The sequence below is a fragment of the Girardinichthys multiradiatus genome, chromosome 19 (assembly GCF_021462225.1).
Source record: "Girardinichthys multiradiatus isolate DD_20200921_A chromosome 19, DD_fGirMul_XY1, whole genome shotgun sequence".
Lineage (NCBI taxonomy): Eukaryota > Metazoa > Chordata > Actinopteri > Cyprinodontiformes > Goodeidae > Girardinichthys > Girardinichthys multiradiatus.
Window position 1 is genome coordinate 5702832 of NC_061811.1, and position 17708 is coordinate 5720539.

The window sequence follows — 17708 nt, forward strand, 5'->3', positions numbered from 1 at the left end:
TGACATGTGGGCGAGATGGCGCTCCTGACAAAGGAGGAGCTTCTATAATAAACTTGTTACTGCTGTCTGCGGTCATATTATAACCCTGCATCATGAAGGTGCGTTCATGTGACAGCCGCTCATCCCCGTCCTCGGGCAGGACTGCACCCAGGTCAGTGAAGATGTAGCTCAGTTTATCGTCTTCGTGTCTCTTTTTTCGACTTCATCTGCTGCATGGTGTCGTTTGCTCCTGCCATAGCTGCTCTCTAGATCATTCTGTGTGATGTCGTCTGAAATGCTTACTTGCTCAACAACGATAATGTTAACAGCAGCATTCAGAGGAAGCAATGTTTTGTATTGCATGATGTTAGCAGCATGGCGGATGAATGGAAGGAAACTACTAAGTATGCTGTGGTTAAGCTCGATTTTATGTGTGTTGTAAATAAACCACCACCCAGAGAGATGTGAGCCAGGCTCAATGCCGTACGAGGGCTGTAATGAAATGTTACTATATTGATATTGCTGAAAATAAGCTCGGATCTTATCAAACTGATTCATATTCTTTGCAACATTATGACCTGCTTATTACCGAAAGGTGCATTGGTTCTTGGTTTACTGTCAAAACAACCCTGACCCATCCAAACATTAGCTCCACTTGACCCCTGAAGGTGTGCTGTTCTGCAAGTTATGAGGTGGGGGCTCCCTGCATCAGACTGGCCTGTGCAGCACATCCCACAGATTCTCAACTACAAGGAGATCTGGGAGAATTTGAGGTCAATTCAGTACCTTAAACTCGTTGTTGTGCTCCAAAACTATTTCTGAGCTGTTTTAGTTTTGTGGCGTTAGACTCTTTCTATGAAAGAGTGTACATAGTCTGCAGCAGTGCTCAGGTAGGTGATACAGGTAGGTCCTGGTTCTACAGGTTCTCCAGTTAAGCAACACATTCATGTAATCCATCAGACCAGGCCACCTTCTTCCATTCCTCTTTGCTCCGATGGATCGAACCACACATCACTCCATCCAGGATACTCTTGTTAGTTAACCATAGTTCTTTCCTTGGACTACTTTCATTATACACTGACCCCTGCAGACACAAAACACCCCACAAGCTGCAGTTTTGGAGATGCTCTTACCCAATTGAATGGCTTTTCTAAAACTCACTGCCCATTTTTTCTGCTTTTAACAGATCAGCTTTTATTAAAAATATTCACTTGCTGGTTAGCATATCCCACAGAGATAATCAGTCTTCACCTTAGCTATTAGTGGTCATAAGGTTAGGTGTGATTGGTGCATGTTAAAGATCAGTTTAATTCAATTCAGGTCAATTCAAAAACATTTTATTAATCCCAAAGGGAAATGAAATGTTGTTGCTCATCTTGTAAAGGTTCTAGTAATGAAAAACATAAGCATAAAGTTAGGTAGAAAACGCAAAGAGCAATGGAATTTAGCAGAATTGTTTTAATTAAGCCACATTTACAGTCATGCTACACCATCTTAATCAGATTAATCAGAAGCTTCTTGGCGCTACAAAACCTTTATTTTATTTCTTTAAGTCCTTCAGAAGTGGAATTGTTGGTTTTATTTTATTTTATTATTGGATTTTTGCCCTGCTGCATAACCCAAGTGAGCTTAAGGTCACGAATTGATGGCCAGAGATTCTGTCTCAGGTGTTACTGGTACAGAGCAGAATTCACTGTTCCTTCAATTGCAAGTCATCCAGGTCCTGGACAATTTGTCAATGAGCTCTTGGAGTAACTTTGGTAGGCCAGGTAAATCCTGGCCTACAAATGTTTTCTCTATTTGTGGATCATGGCTCTCACTGTAATGGAGTTTAAGAAATGGCTTTGAACCTTTTCCAGACTTAGTGTCAGTAACTTGTCATCAGTTATTGAATTTATTTAGACCAGGGCATGATTTGTTGCTTTTTAGCCTACTTCATGTTGTCAGGCAGGTTCTATTGATGTGATTTATTAATTTTAGAGGTCTTTCCACAATATTCTGGTTAAAAATATTACAACATTGATAATAATTTTAGTTTGATGACCTGAAACATTTAAGTGTGACAAAAAAGCAAAAAAAAAAAAAAAAACCAGAATAAATGTTTGTGGAAGCAAATACTTTTTTACAGCCTTGCAACCTTGAACTTGCAACCCTGACTGCGACTCATGACTGCAAGCACAGGCCTACATACAATGACATGGAATGACTGAAGGTTTCTCTGAATTGAACAGCTGACTCCATTATTCTGATGAGTGTCTAGGTCATGTGGCTTCAAGCCTTTCCCTCCTGCCCGGTGAATGCATGTAGAATCAACTCGCATTTTATGACTTGCTTGTCTTCTGCAGGTGCAGACACAGGGAGTAAATACTAGGCATGGGGAACAAAAAGAGGAAGGACACCAGCTGAGCCCCTAACAGCTCTACATCTACAGCCTGCTGCCTGCAATAAACCAGAAAAATAGAAATGGCTCAATCCGTCAGAAGACCGGATACTTTAGGAGCCGCAAACCTCAAACCTCAAGGGGATAAGACCAGGACCGGCTACTTCTGCAATGTGAAGAGCAGGTCAGGCCTCTGAATATGCAGCTTAACTGGCTCCCAGATTTTACATAGTACAGTTCAGGTTTTAACAACAATGTACATTTCAAAATGCACATTTCTACCAGATGGTTTCCTCCACTCTATTTGTGAAAGACTGCATGACAACATTACGTGGGTGAAAGTTGGCCCATCTTGACAGGAACTCTGGGATGACTCCTACTCCACTATAAATAGTTCAGAACAGACTGAATGCTACACTGTTTAGTAATTCACACTTTAGTACTCCAAATCTGAAATCCTTAAAGCCGTGCCTGAAAATAAAATCTTCTGAAAGAGCAAATTCCATTCAATGTGAGTAGTTAGTGTAAAGCCATGCAAGTTTGTTTGCAAAGTTGAATTCATACACAAGGTACAGCAATTTAAAGAGTTTTACAGGAAAATAAAGGGAAATAGGTAAAGAATTAAAAATCAACTAGTAAAATAATCTTTGACCTTTACTGGAAAGGTGCAGTAAACAGTAATGTTTTCAGTTTTCATTTAAAGGAGCCAACCGTTTCTGCCATCCCATGTTTTCAGGGATCTTGTTCCAGAACTGAGGAGCATGTTTAGTTCTGGTTCTGGGACCTAGACCTGTTGGGCTCACATAGTTCACACCTGACAGGCACCTCTAACATGTATTTAAGCCCAAGACCATTCAGTACTTTATAGGCCAATAACAGGATTTTAAAATATGTCATTTTTTTAAATGGAAAGCTCTGCAGTTTGTTCAAGGACCGCGTGAAACAACCCATTTTTCCTGTTGCAGACAGGACTCTGACATCAGCATTCTGGGGGAGCTGCAGCTTACAGAAACCAGCAAAAACACACTACAAACTCTAACCTACTGAAAACAGGTTGCAAATTATAATTTTTTTCTCGTGACTTCACAGGAAACTTTTTTATGATGGCATTTGGCTAATTTAGTAGACTTTCACCTTGCATTCTGGGAGGTCAAAAAAATGACTTTGCTTTTTCTGCATTAGGCTGAAGGAAACTCTGACCAATCCAGTCAATGATGCCATCAACACATTGGTTCAGTGATTGTAATGATTGAATGACGCTGTTGAATAAAAGTGGCTCGAGGAGCAAGCCTTGGGGAACCCCAGGTGTTATAATTATGTTATCTGCCAAGTAAGATCAGAACCCATCTAGCAAAGTACCAGATAATCCTATCCGTTTTTCAGTCTATCAATCAGTTTATTATGATCAGCTCGCCCAATGCAGTGAAACTGACATAGACGTTTTAGATGCATCATTACATACCTGTTGAGATGTACTGTATGCTGTTCGAAAATGTGTATTTATTTAAATTATGTGTGAACTCTCCTAAAAGTGAGGAACTGAGTTCTGAAATATATTGCAGTTATTTCTTACAGGTTGAAAGCAGAACATTTAGACGAGCTCATGAACTGAAACAACTTTGATAATGGAAATAATGCGATGCCTGAATGGGTGGCGTAGTCGCCATGGTAGGGACGGTGACAGGCTTTTGGACAGTGCTTTGACGCAGACAAGAAATTGCCTTTTTTTAATCCTCCATCATCTTTTTCACATTGCTGCCCAGAAAGGTTTGCAGGTATCGCTCCATCAAATCGTTTACGCAGTGCCACAGGTTTGTTTAGATTTTTTTTCTCATGACTCTTTCATGATAACATGCTTTTGCAGCAGAAGTCGTCCTGTTGAACAGTCTACATACCTTTCTAGGGTTTGCAGAATTCTCCTGAATGATTTTTCACTGACAGCCTGGTACTTTGATTACATTTTGAAGCAGTGCTTAATGCAGTTAGTTACCTTTAATACCTTCTTGATTTCTTTGAACACAAGTGGATCTCTACAGTTCTTGCAACATGCTTATCATGTTATTACCTTATGACACACCTGACTGAAATCTTCCTACTGTCTTTATACAGAGTCTTGCAAATGCATCACCAATTTAACTTTTTCACATTTTGTCACATTTCAGCAACACACTTCAATGGAATTTTGGAGAATTTCATGTGATAGACATCCACAAAGTATGGCTTGTTTTTGTTATCAGCTTTGCACTTCCAGAAACTAAAATGTCTGGCCAATCGTCTTTGCAAAATAGCTCACAATCGGGCAGACTGGATACAGAAAGGTCTAATGAAATGATTAAAACCATTAAATTGTAGTTCTAGCTACATGTTTTTGGTTGTTTATCTGCTGGTCTCACACCAGTCTCACACCTTTTGCTGCCTGTAACAAGTTCTCTTCCAGAAAACTGGTTACTTGTTGCCTGTAACGAGGTTGTTTATGTAGGCCAAAAGGTTCAAAGTTGGCCTCATCTGTCCAGGGCACCCTTTTCCATATGTTTGCTGTGCCCCCTACATGAGTTGTGGTCAAGTGCGAATGTGGCTTTTTCTGACTTTCTTACAACAATGGCTTTATTCTTGGTGCTCTTCCATGAAGGCCCAAATTTGGGGGTTATTCAACATGATCAATTCTCCCACCTGAACTGTGGATCTCTGCAGCTCCTCCAGAGTTACCATGGGCCTCTTGGCTGCTAATCTGACTTATTCTCCCCTACGGCGAACTCAGACTAAAAAGAAAAATAAAACAATTAAATGTGGCTTACTGAACATAAGATCTCTCTCTTCAAAGACATTGCTAGTTAGTGACCTGATTTGTGACAATCAGATTGATTTATTTTGCCTCACAGAAACCTGGCTGCAGCAAGAGGATTATGTTACTATAAATGAGTCAACTCCTACTAATTATTAAAATTTTCACATTCCTCAAAAATACTGGGCGAGGAGGAGGAGTAGCAACCATCTTTCAGTCCGATTTATTGATTAGCCCCAGACCAATCAATAGCTACAACTCTTTTGAATATTTAATCCTTAGTTTTCCTCATCCAAATTGCAAAGCACTAAAACCACTTCTGTTTGTTGTTTTGTACCGTCCACCAGGCCCTTACTCTCAATTTTTAGATCAGTTTTCAGACCTTTTATCTGATTTAGTGTTAAATACAGATAAAGTTATTATAGCGGGGGATTTTAACATTCATGTTGACACTGAAAGTGATAGCCTAAATATAGCGTTTAATGCTATCATTGACTCAATTAGCTTTGCTCAAAACATTAACAAACCTACCCACCTTTGTTTTCATTCTCTGGACCTTGTGCTGACATATGGCATTGAGTGTAAAGACATAACAATATTTTCTCATAACCCTGTCCTGTCTGACCATCTCTTAATAACCTTTGAGTTTAATTTAACCGAGTATTCCACACCTGAAAGAAAATTTCATTATAGTAGATCATTATCAGGCGATGCTGTAACAACCTTTAAAGAATCTGTTCCACTTTTGATTTCCTCATTATCACTGAAAATCACAGTGGAGGGCAATAATTTTGTTTCTTCTCCTTCACAAATTGATTCTTTTGTTCATAGTGTTTCTTCATCATTGCGTGAGGCATTAGACAATGCAGCCCCCTTGAAAAAGAAAGTAATTATTCATAGGAGGCTGGCTCCTTGGTTTAATTCAGAGCTGCGTTCTTTAAAGCACAATGTTAGAAAATTGGAGAGAAAAGGGCGCTCTACACACCTAGAGGATTCTTACTTAATCTGGAAAAATAGCCTACTGTTGTATAAAAAGACACTTCGCCAAGCTAGAACAGCTTATTTCTCATCATTAATAGAAGAGAACGAGAATAATCCTAAATTTCTCTTTAGTACAGTTGCTAAACTTACACAGAGTCATAGCTCTGTTGAGCCATCCATTCCCTTAGCTCTTAGCAGCCATGACTTTATGGGATTCTTCCAAAATAAAATTGATTCTATTAAAAAGAAAATCTTTGACATACTCCCGAAGATGATTACTTCATCCTCAGCAACTGAGACAACATTGGAAGTAACTGCAGAACCTGATCTGTGTTTGGACTGTTTTGATCCTGTGAAGCTTCCTGAGTTATCAGAAATATTAGCTTCATCTAAACCTTCAACTTGTGTGTTAGACCCAATCCCAACCAAATTATTTAAGGAAGTGTTCCCTCTGATTACCAGCCCCATTTTAAATAGGATTAATCTATCTTTAGTAAATGGATCAGAACCACAAGCTTTTAAGGTAGCTGTAATTAAACCTTTACTTAAGAAACCTTCGCTTGATCAAGATGACTTGAAAAATTACAGACCTATATCCAATCTTCCATTCTTATCTAAAATTCTTGAGAAAATAGTTGCTAATCAAATGTGTGAACATTTATACAGCAATGACCTGTTTGAAGAGTTTCAGTCAGGTTTCAGAGCTCATCATAGCACTGAAACAGCTCTGCTGAAAGTCACTAATGATATTCTTATGGCCTCAGATAATGGACTTGTGTCTGTTCTGGTTCTGTTAGATCTCAGTGCTGCATTTAATACAGTCGATCATAATATTCTCTTAGAAAGGCTGGAATATGCTGTAGGGATCAGGGGAACAGCGCTAGGCTGGTTTAAATCTTATCTGTCTGACAGATTCCAGTTTGTTCATGTAAATAATAAATCATCTTTAAACTCTAGGGTTAATTGTGGAGTACCACAGGGTTCAGTACTTGGGCCAATTCTCTTTACTATATATATGCTTTGGAGTCTTTAAAAAAGAAACTGCTTAGTCAATCACTTAACCTGGATGGCATTAAATTGACCTCTGGTAATAAAGTAAAAAACCTTGGTGTTATTTTTGACCAGGACATGTCATTTAAGTCCCATACTAAACAGGTTTCTAGGATTTCCTTCTTTCATCTCCGTAACATTGTCAAAATTAGAAATATCCTATCTCGCAGTGACGCTGAAAAACTAGTCCATGCATTTGTTACTTCAAGGCTGGACTATTGTAATTCTTTACTATCAGGATGTCCACAAAATGCAGTTAAAAGCCTTCAGCTGATTCAAAATGCTGCAGCAAGAGTTCTGATGAAAATTAAAAAGAGAGATCATATTTCTCCTATTTTAGCTTCCCTTCATTGGCTCCCTGTTAAATCCAGAATAGAATTTAAAATTCTCCTCCTCACATATAAAGCCCTTAATGATCTAGCTCCATCATACATCAGAGATCTGATTGTTCCATATGTTCCTAACAGAGCACTTCGTTCTCAGACTGCAGGTTTACTGATGGTTTCTAGAGTCTCTAGAAGTAGAATGGGAGGCAGATCCTTTAGTTATCAGGCTCCTCTCCTGTGGAACCAGCTCACAGTTTTAGTCCGTGAAGCAGACACCCTGTCTACTTTTAACGCTAGGCTTAAAACTTTCCTTTTTGATAAAGCTTATAGTTAGAGTGGCTTAGGCTATCCTGAGCTATCTCTGTAGTTATGCTGCTATAGGCTTAGGCTGCTGGAGAACATAATGACCACTTTTACCCTCTTCACTACATTCTCACACTACTCTCCAATTCTGCATTATTTGCTGTTATTTCAGTTTTTAACTTTATGTTCTCTCTATTTTCTCTTCCTAGAAGCTACACCTGGCCTGGCTCTGTGTCTACCTGTGACACCTTACTGGAGAGGGGCATCATCCGAGCTTCTGCGGGCAACAACTTGATGCTCACCTTCTACCGATGATCCACATGGCCCTGTCTTTCAGTGTTTAACCCTTTCTCTCTCCTAGACATGGAAATTGACTGAGCTTTTACTGTAACTAATTATATGTGCTCTCTTTCAGACTCTAACCTTGAAAACTGGCTCAGAGTTTATCTGTTCTTTCTTTCTAGGTGAAACGACTAAAGGAGCTACATCCATTAACATTTACTTTTCCTTCCCAAAGAAAGTACTCCTGGATCAGTGCTTCTTTGTTCTCTTTGTGTCTCTGCTCTGTTCTATCAAACCCCCAGTCGGTCGTGGCAGATGGCCGCTCACACTGAGCCTGGTTCTGGTTCTGCTGGAGGTTTCTTCCTGTTAAAAGGGAGTTTTTCCTCTCCACTGTCGCTACACGCATGCTCAGTATGAGGGATTGCTGCAAAGTCAACGCCAGTGACTGTCCACTGTCTCTACATGCTCATCCAGGAGGAGTGAATGCTGCAAGTCACTGACTGGATGCAATCTGCTGTGTTTCCTTAGATAGAAAAACTTTTTATCCAATTTGAATAAATAACTGAATCTGACTGCACTGTTCAATGGTTTGGATTAATAGGAATGTATGAACCTGACTGTTGTGAAGTGCCTTGAGACGACATGTGTTGTGAATTGGCGCTATATAAATAAAACTGAATTGAATTGAATAGTTTAGGTGGATGTCTATGTCTTGGTAGGTTTGCAGTTGGTCCATTCTCTTTCCATGTTTTAGAACCTAACCCTGCTTTAAACTTCTCCACAACTTCCTCTCTGACCAGTCTGTTGTGTTCCTTGTTCTCCTTGCTGTTTGTTCTCAAATGTTCTTCAACAAACCTCTGAGGCCTTCACTGAACCACTGGGTTTATACTGAGATTAAAATACACACTGGTGTAGTTTGTCTATTTACTTATTAGGTGACTTCTGACTGGATTTGAATGTGTTACCTTATTAAAAGGGGTTGGCCACACATTTTAGATTTTTAAATGTGAAAAGTTTGGAAAGCCATGTATCATTTTCCTTTCACTTTACAATAATGTACTACTTTGTGTTGGTTTATCACATAAAATCTCAATAAACTACATTGAACTTACTGGTTGTAATGTGACAAATTGTAGAAAAATAAACAAGGTATGAATATTTTTGTAAGGCATCATATACTTGTCTCATGCCTTTTTAGTTTCAGTCTCTTCATTTTCAGGGTTTGAGGAGTTGTTTTCAATCTTTTACCTTTTTCAGGACACTTCACACGGAGCCATTTTCTTCAAAACATAGTTAAGATTTTGGACATTAATGAGGCATTCTTGAATTTTTGCATTCTGCAGCTTTTAGCAGTTTTTTGTGCTGAACTGCACAAATGAATTGGACACTTATTTGAATTCCGAAAATAATTTCCCATATGAAGCACATTATGCAACAGAAAACTGTGATTCTACAGTTGGTTAGATTTTAAATTTACACAAATCATGTTTTGCTACCAAAAAAATCAACCCCGTAAATGAAGCTCAAAACTGGGGCTACGCACCCTAAAAGTAGTCAGATACCGAATAAATGAAAGTCTTATTCAAATTTGCACAGTGACACTTCATCCGTGCAAACAAATTGTGTGTTATTTTGCCCTCCTGTTGAAATATGTGTAGTATTATAACTGTAATTTATCTGTTCGTGCATCTGCATGTTTCAGGTTAGGGTCCAAGCTGCCTGCTGGTGTCTCTCAGCCTCCACAGTTTGCAAAGCCTCCCTGGGAGACCCGACCTCAATCCCAGATGATGCAGAAAGCCGCAGCCAGCGTACAGTATAAGAATGAGCCCATTGTGAGCAGACCTCTCGACCACATCCCCCACATCAGAAACCCTAAGCTGCGGCAGTACTACCTGCAAGGTGCTCCTGCACTGTTTGATGGGTGCATGCTTTCATTGTGTAGTTTAGGAATGGCTGCAGTTTGAATTTGCATATTATTTAAATCCTGATGGCAGTTTTATATCCTCTGTATACAGTTCTTAAACCAGAGGATCTATGGGTTTTTGAAATTTACACCAGACACTCAGTGGTTTATCCTGAGCCAAAATTTATATAAACATATTTTTTTCCCCTCTCAGGGACTGCATGGGAGCTAAACAACGCTGTGGGGACTAAAGAGCATGTTGGTGGACCACCAGATGGCAGCACAGGCAGCACTGTAAGTCACTTAAATTGTGTGCTTTATTACATCCAGGAGCCCATCTATAGAAACAGATAAGCAAAATGGTAACAGAAATTATTGCTCCATGTATGTAACATCTGTGTGTGTTTGCTAATAAAGGGACTTTGGGTTTTGGACTGTGTCTTTGGTTTCATGGACCTGTAAGAGTTGGGTAATAAGTGTCCAAGGTTCAGCGTTATGATAGGTTTCAAAGGAGGTTCATCTGTTCTTTGACACTATGGGGAAACAGCGTCTGTTTAAGAATCTCTGCAGTAAATACAGTCGAAGGATCGCATTTTCAGACTTTTACTCCAAGGTACCCATCAGTTTCCTTTTTAAATTGACTGATCTTGTATTTACGTGTTAAAAATGAGAGATTAGTATTTATTAATGTCTGTAGTGATAATCTATATACATATTACATAAACATAAAACGTAAGGGTTTTTTTTGTGCTTTATTTTAATGCACCTCAACGCAAACGTCTGACACGCTGTATCTCATTTATAGTCAATTGGTTTTGCAGAATAATTTGCAAGCACTTTGCGGTGCTCATAAATGTTGTTATTGTTGATTACTTCTTATTGAAAGGTACGGTAAACATGACCATTTAATGAATGCAGATATGTCATACGACAGCTATGTGCACACACCCATGTACCAGGACAGTCATTTTCTGTGCTCACATAACTGGTCAGGCACTAGGAAACTAATTAACGCTAGGTCCATGCATCATTGTCTGACTCCCCTACTTACTCTTACTCAGACATGTTTGTTTCATGAGTGCACCTTAATTAGTTTTCTTAAGTTTTGCTCAAGTATTACAGAAGGGAACCAGTGTACCAAACCAAGAAGATTGTTTCCCATCTATGTTCATAAAGGTTATGCAGACAAGCTGAAAGTCTGTGTGAGAAATTATTTCTGGACCTTTGCTTCCCAGCATGATGTGACTTCATTTACAGTTATATTGTTGCTGTTCAGATACACATATATGTGAATGTGGAGTTGTGGCTTATACAGTGACTTGCAAAAGTATTTACTTGTCTATAATGTTTCGACATTATATGCTAGAACCACAGCTTTCAAAGTATTTTAGGGAGGATTTTATGTGAAATACTTACACAAATTAGCATATTATTGTGAAGTGAAAGCCAAAGTTTGTATTGCTTTAAATAGATTTTTACAATAAAAAATTTGAAGTGAGTTATGTGGTTTGTATTTGTATTTGTATTTAGCTTCCCTTGAGTCAATTCCTTATGTAACGACCTTTCACTGCAGTTACAGCAGCAGGTCTGTAGGGGGCATGTGTCTACCAGCTATATAACGTCATACTTCTCTAGGAGAAAAATCCTCACAGCATGACACTGCCACAACCATCTTTTACCATATGTGTGTCCTATTCTGACCCTGGCACATTTTCCCACATGTTTGTGAAGAGATTCTCCCACCTGATCTGTGAATCTCTGCAGCTCCTCCAGAGTTACCATGTCCCTCTTGGCTGCTACTCTGAGTAATGCTCTCCATGCCCCTGCCTGTCAGTTTGACATAATATGAAGAAGTTAAAAGGCTGTGAATACTTTTGCAAGGCACTGAAGCGTTCATTTGCTTTTTATTTGCCTTCATGGCTCTTATGAAGTTCTCAACATTTTACTTCACACAGTGAAGGTTGATGATTAATAACATTCACAGAACGTTTTTGATTTTCATGTCAAAACAAACTATTGTTTAATGCAATAACAAAGAGGAATATCTGAGGTGGTATCTTTGGTTGACTGATTATATTCAAACTTCCGGGAATAAAGACCGACCAGAAACCTTCTGCTATTGCTGTTTTTTTCCACACAGGGTCTTCCCGGAGACACAGTGTTCAGCGTTTCATCCCAGTTCAACAGTAATGCTGAACCCTCAGCTGAAGAGAGCAAAACAGTCGACCTGTTCTCCGTAACACGACCCAGCTCTGATACCCTCATAGTGAAAGAGGTATAAGCCAACTGTAAGCATGTGATGGCTGCTGATATGTGGCTCAGACAGACAAGCCTGTGTTGATTTGTAATGCAAACTATGCTCCTCCTCTCTTATGACTAAAATAATCAGCAGGAAGTTACTCTGTTACATTTTTTTTCCTGCAACCATACCTCACTCAAAACATGCAACTAACGAACATCATCACACTAACAATAAAATACGAAGTGTGCATTATTTTAATACCATATATTGGAGCATTGCAGATAAAAGAGCATGTGACCAGCTTTACATTTATAGCCCTCATCTGCCTCCTGCAACATAGATGTGTCTACAAACACAGAGAGGAGGGGGTATGTGGAAAGAGGAAGTGATCCCTTCTGTCTGTGAGGTGTGCTCTTTATCCTTGTCAATGTCAGATCTAATCTTATCATGGCTTCCTTTCTGAAGCAGCTGGTCTCGAAGAGAAAGGACACTTCTGTCAGTAGAAAATCATCTAACCCACAACTGGACTCAGACTCCGGGCTGAATAAAAAGAAGGAGGCAGATGCAGATCAAGACTGTTTGGATTCTCTCACTGCTCAGCCTCAGTCCCCCTCACCGGAGGCAGAATATGACAAGCTACTGGTAAGAAGGGAAAATTACTGCATATTACTGCATTTTTCTGAGAACTATACTCAGCCCAAAGGTTTTAAACGTTTTAAAAGCAGTACAAAATACTTTTATATACTGAGATCTAGAAGTAAAGTTTGAAAAGATAACCCCATTTTTGAGTGTTTTTAATAAAATCCAGCATGAGGCGATTTCTGCATCTATGAGTTTACTTATTAGCCATAGTTGGACCTGTTTGCATATTTCAGAGTTTTATCATTGACTCCGGATTGTGCATTTAGATCCTCGACTGCTTTGCATTTTGTGAAAATGAAAACAAGTCCTAATGATTTTAGACATTTGAATGAAACATTTAAACAAACATGCAAACTGCTTTCAAGGGACGGTTAGAGGATGTAACAAGAAGTGTTTCACAGTAGGAGTTTGTATAAATCACCCACATAAGACCTTCAGTGTTTACAGGCTGGGATACGTGCCAGTAGTGGGGGTTAGGAAGTGTTACTGCTGTCACTTCAACTGGTTCCTATACTGTAACTGTAGAGTATAAAAGATAACCTGCCATTTCAAAAACAAATTTCCCATATATTGGACTAACCACAACTCTCTCCAGTTTGTTGGCCCCACAGCTCGGAGGTAGTCTTTTATAGCTTGACTGAAAAATGTGCTGCAGTTCTCTTTGGGGAAATGTGTTTTCACCTCTCTTACCGTCCTCCTTATTGTGTGCAATGGTTAAGGTAAATATGTGTCCAAATCCTGCCTCGTTTGTCACAGTTCCTGCTGTTTTCAACAGCTTACTTATTGTTCTGTCTTTAGACATGGTTCAGGGGAGTAGCTTTTTACTTGTAGCCATTTCCTGGCTAATGATCAACATGCTTGGATGATGTCATCTCTTGTCTTTCCAATTGTGAAGAGGAGAAATGGACCACAGAGTCTGTCACATTAAACTCCAAACAAGTGTAATTCGAATAAATGCTTCAGTTACATTTGTTTTAATGGATGTTGGAGGTGAAAATGTCTTTCTGATTAAATGTTGTCAAATAAAGTTTGGATCTTTCCAAATTTTTTAATGCTACTGATTTTTTCAATTTTATTTTTAAGCTTGCTGGTAAATGTGGAGGGCAAAGAGTACTCCCCAAAGTGACAGAGTACAGGTGTTGGACAATGAAACTGAAACACCTGTCATTTTAGTGTGGGAGGTTTCATGGCTAAATTGGACCAGCCTGGTAGCCAGTCTTCATTGATTGCACATTGCACCAGTAAGAGCAGAGTGTGAAGGTTCAATTAGCAGGGTAAGAGCACAGTTTTGCTCAAAATATTGAAATGCACACAACATTATGGGTGACATACCAGAGTTCAAAAGAGGACAAATTGTTGGTGCACGTCTTGCTGGCGCATCTGTGACCAAGACAGCAAGTCTTTGTGATGTATCAAGAGCCACGGTATCCAGGGTAATGTCAGCATACCACCAAGAAGGACGAACCACATCCAACAGGATTAACTGTGGATGCAAGAGGAAGCTGTCTGAAAGGGATGTTCGGGTGCTATCCAATGGTTCAAACATTGTATCCTGAAGGCGGTGCCGTGTATCAGGATGACAATGCACCAATACACACAGCAAGACTGGTGAAAGATTGGTTTGATGAACATGAAAGTGAAGTTGAACATCTCCCATGGCCTGCACAGTCACCAGATCTAAATATTATTGAGCCACTTTGGGGTGTTTTGGAGGAGCGAGTCAGGAAACGTTTTCCTCCACCAGTATCACGTAGTGACCTGGTCACTATCCTGCAAGAAGAATGGCTTAAAATCCCTCTGACCACTGTGCGGGACTTGTATATGTCATTCCCAAGACGAATTGACGCTGTATTGGCCGCAAAAGGAGGCCCTACATCATACTAATAAATTATTGTGGTCTAAAACCAGGTGTTTCAGTTTCATTGTCCAACCCCTGTACATCTCTACTCAGACCAACTTCCTCTCTAGACATATGTGCCACCAAACCTTTTACACATTGCAAATCTTACACTATGTTTGCTGCTGAAATATTCATTATAGTACTCTATATATTTAGAATAAATGTCAACTAAGTTATATAGGTAGTGGCTATAATTGTATTCAGTCTTTAACCGAAAGATAATTTTTTATTTTATTAATTAAAAAATCTTTTTGTTGATGACTTAGCAAACATCCATCCATTTTCTATACCTGCGTCCTCTGTACAGGGTCACGGGGGAGCTGGCGCCTAACTCCAGCGGTCAACGGGCGAGAGGCGGGGTAGACCCTGTACAAGTCACCTGTCCATCTCAGGGCAACACAGAGACACACAGGACAAACAACCATGCACACACCCATTCACATTTAAGGCTAATTTAATAGAGACCTAGCAGTCATGTTTTTGGACTGTGGGAGGAAGCCGGAGTACCCAGAGAGAACCCACGCATGAACAGGGAGAACGTGCAAACTCCTTGCACTACTCCACTATTTAAATTCAAAAAGTGAAATTTTCATCTGTTATATGAAATAGCTCCACACAAAGTAATTTTATGTCAAGTGTTTATTTCTATTAATTGAGATTATTATTGCTCATAGCACATAAATCCAAAATTTAATTCAGTTCTGTTTTTCTATGTTGCACCGATTTATGAAGACATCTCAAGGCACTTTACAAGACAAACATTAAACTTATATACAGAAATGTATATTCAAATCAATTAATCATATAAACAGGTTCAAGTTTAATTAAATAATAACGCAATGCAGTTAAGTTCACTTTATCATGGACATGATTTGACTGCATTAAGTCATGGATTTTGCAGCAATCCCTCATACTGAGCAAGCATGTGGTGACAGTGGAAAAAAACAACTCATTTTAACAGGACAGGAGCTCTGGCAGAACCCGGCTCAATGTGAACGCCCATCTGCTGGACAACTGTCAGGCAGTTTGAGAAGACACACCAGACATGCAAAATATACAGTTTCGTCCGTTTCTCAGAAACTACATCCATAAAAACTGAGAAATGTTGTGGCCTACACAGTAATGACCAAGACTGCTCACTTTATAATTGTCCAGCAGACAATGATTACACCGAGGGTATCAGTCATTGTCCATATTAATGGAAAGTTGAGATGAAGGAAAAATGTGATAGAAATAGGTGCACAAGTGGGCCCTTGAGAGGCCTTGAGATGATGTTCAAGATGATGTTCAAGATGCACTAGTGTACAGTATTTTATGATATTTACTGTTTAATGTTGAATAATAGCACATTTTTACATCAACTGTTGGCTATCCAGCTTTACTTCCTGTAATAAACTTAATCACATACAGTGAAACTATATGTTCACTCTTAAGATGTTTTTTTCAAGATCACCTTTTTTCAACCTTCCTTAAATCGGAACACAGGACCGGAGTGATAAGTTATTAAACTCTGTTTTTGTCACGCTTACTGAAGGGAAGAGAAAAGGGGGAAAGACAATTTGAGGGTTTGTAGTTTGGTGATTTGAGCAGGTGTTCAAAAAAATAAAACAAAACATTAAAACCTAAAAATATCACAATAAACATCTCACTAGCACAAGAGATAAATAAAAACCTCTCCTAAGTATTTTTTTTGTCGTCAAGTAAGCATCAGATCTTTAACTGCTGTTGGGAGTAAATTAACAAAAATATAATGTTTGACTAAAGTTGTTCTGTTTTTTATACATAGATAAACGATATTAGAATGAACACAAAAAGTGTTTCTATGACTAATCTGGAGAAAAGCTTTTGTTCCAAGGTGTCGTTTGGTGCTGTACCTTAATGCTGCACTAGTCTTATATTGAGGACTGTAATAAAAGTGTATAAATTCAAGGAAAAAAGATTACCATATTTAAAGTCACAAATTCATGTGGTTAAAATGTCTGAACCAAGCTTCAAGCTTCAAAAGTCAAACATGTATTTGCTTATGATGCTGACAGGATGTGGAGGCCGTGCCGCTGCCAGACGGACACCTCTGCTTGTTGGCTCTGCCTCCTGAGTGCTGTCAGGGCGAGCGCCCAGAGGCCATGCTGTACCTCAAACTGTTCTGCCGCTACATCACCGACGGAAAGGTGGGGATGATGAGGAACACTGCTCTGGTTTCAGCTTTATGGACATCTGAAAGCTCATCTCAGCGTCTCTGTCTCTGTTAGGGTGTGGTTTCTGGCATCCTGCTGGTGACGTCCAATAAAATCTTCTTTGACCCGTTTAAGACCCATCCTCTGGTGATGGAGCATGGCTTCGAGGACTACCTTTTGTCTTGCACTGTTGACAGTCTGGTTTCTGTCTCCTTTTTCCCTGACATTTCGCACATTCACTTCAACACCTCCCAGCAGAGGTCAGTGTTTCACTGTTGCTTTACACACACGAGACAAACAGGTTCCTATGATATACACTGCCTGGCCGAAAAAAAAGTCGCCGCCTGGATTTAACTAAGCAAATAGGTACGAGCCTCCAATTGGATAATTACTGCATGTGTGATTATGTTTCAGCTGGCAACAAGTTATTTAACCCCAACTGGTGCAATGAGTTGCTTCTCATTTCTTAAACAACCATGTCTAAAGACACATCCTGTGGTCGTGGAAAAGATGTCAGTCTGTTTCAGAAGGGTCAAATCATTAGCATGCATCAAGCAGAGAAAACATCTAAGAATATTGCAGAAACTACCGAAACTGGGTTAAGAACTGTCCAACGCATTATTAAAAACTGGAAGGATAGTGGGGACCCATCGTCTTCAAGGAAGAAATGTGGCCGGAAAAATATCCTGAATGTTGAAGTGATCGGCGATCACATTTGGTGAAATCAATTCAAAGAGAAACAACAGTAGAACTCCAGGCTATGT

General features: G+C 39.4%; 1 protein-coding gene across 4 annotated transcripts in view; it reads left to right on the forward strand.

Moving 5' to 3' along the window:
* si:ch211-15d5.11 (oxidation resistance protein 1) overlaps positions 1-17708 on the forward strand; it is a 26812-nt gene continuing 9104 nt past the window's right edge. The window contains exons 1-8 of one of the 4 annotated variants that reach the window (XM_047344846.1): positions 17-151; positions 2325-2543; positions 9786-9982; positions 10201-10280; positions 12127-12261; positions 12694-12870; positions 16807-16938; positions 17020-17204. In XM_047344846.1, the coding sequence (XP_047200802.1) occupies positions 2443-2543; positions 9786-9982; positions 10201-10280; positions 12127-12261; positions 12694-12870; positions 16807-16938; positions 17020-17204 (1007 nt within the window). In that variant the 5' untranslated portion in view covers positions 17-151; positions 2325-2442. Of the gene's footprint in view, positions 152-2324; positions 2544-9785; positions 9983-10200; positions 10281-10454; positions 10600-12126; positions 12262-12693; positions 12871-16806; positions 16939-17019; positions 17205-17708 lie in introns of those variants that run through there. The other 3 variants (XM_047344847.1, XM_047344848.1, XM_047344849.1) reach the window with 3 other exon arrangements.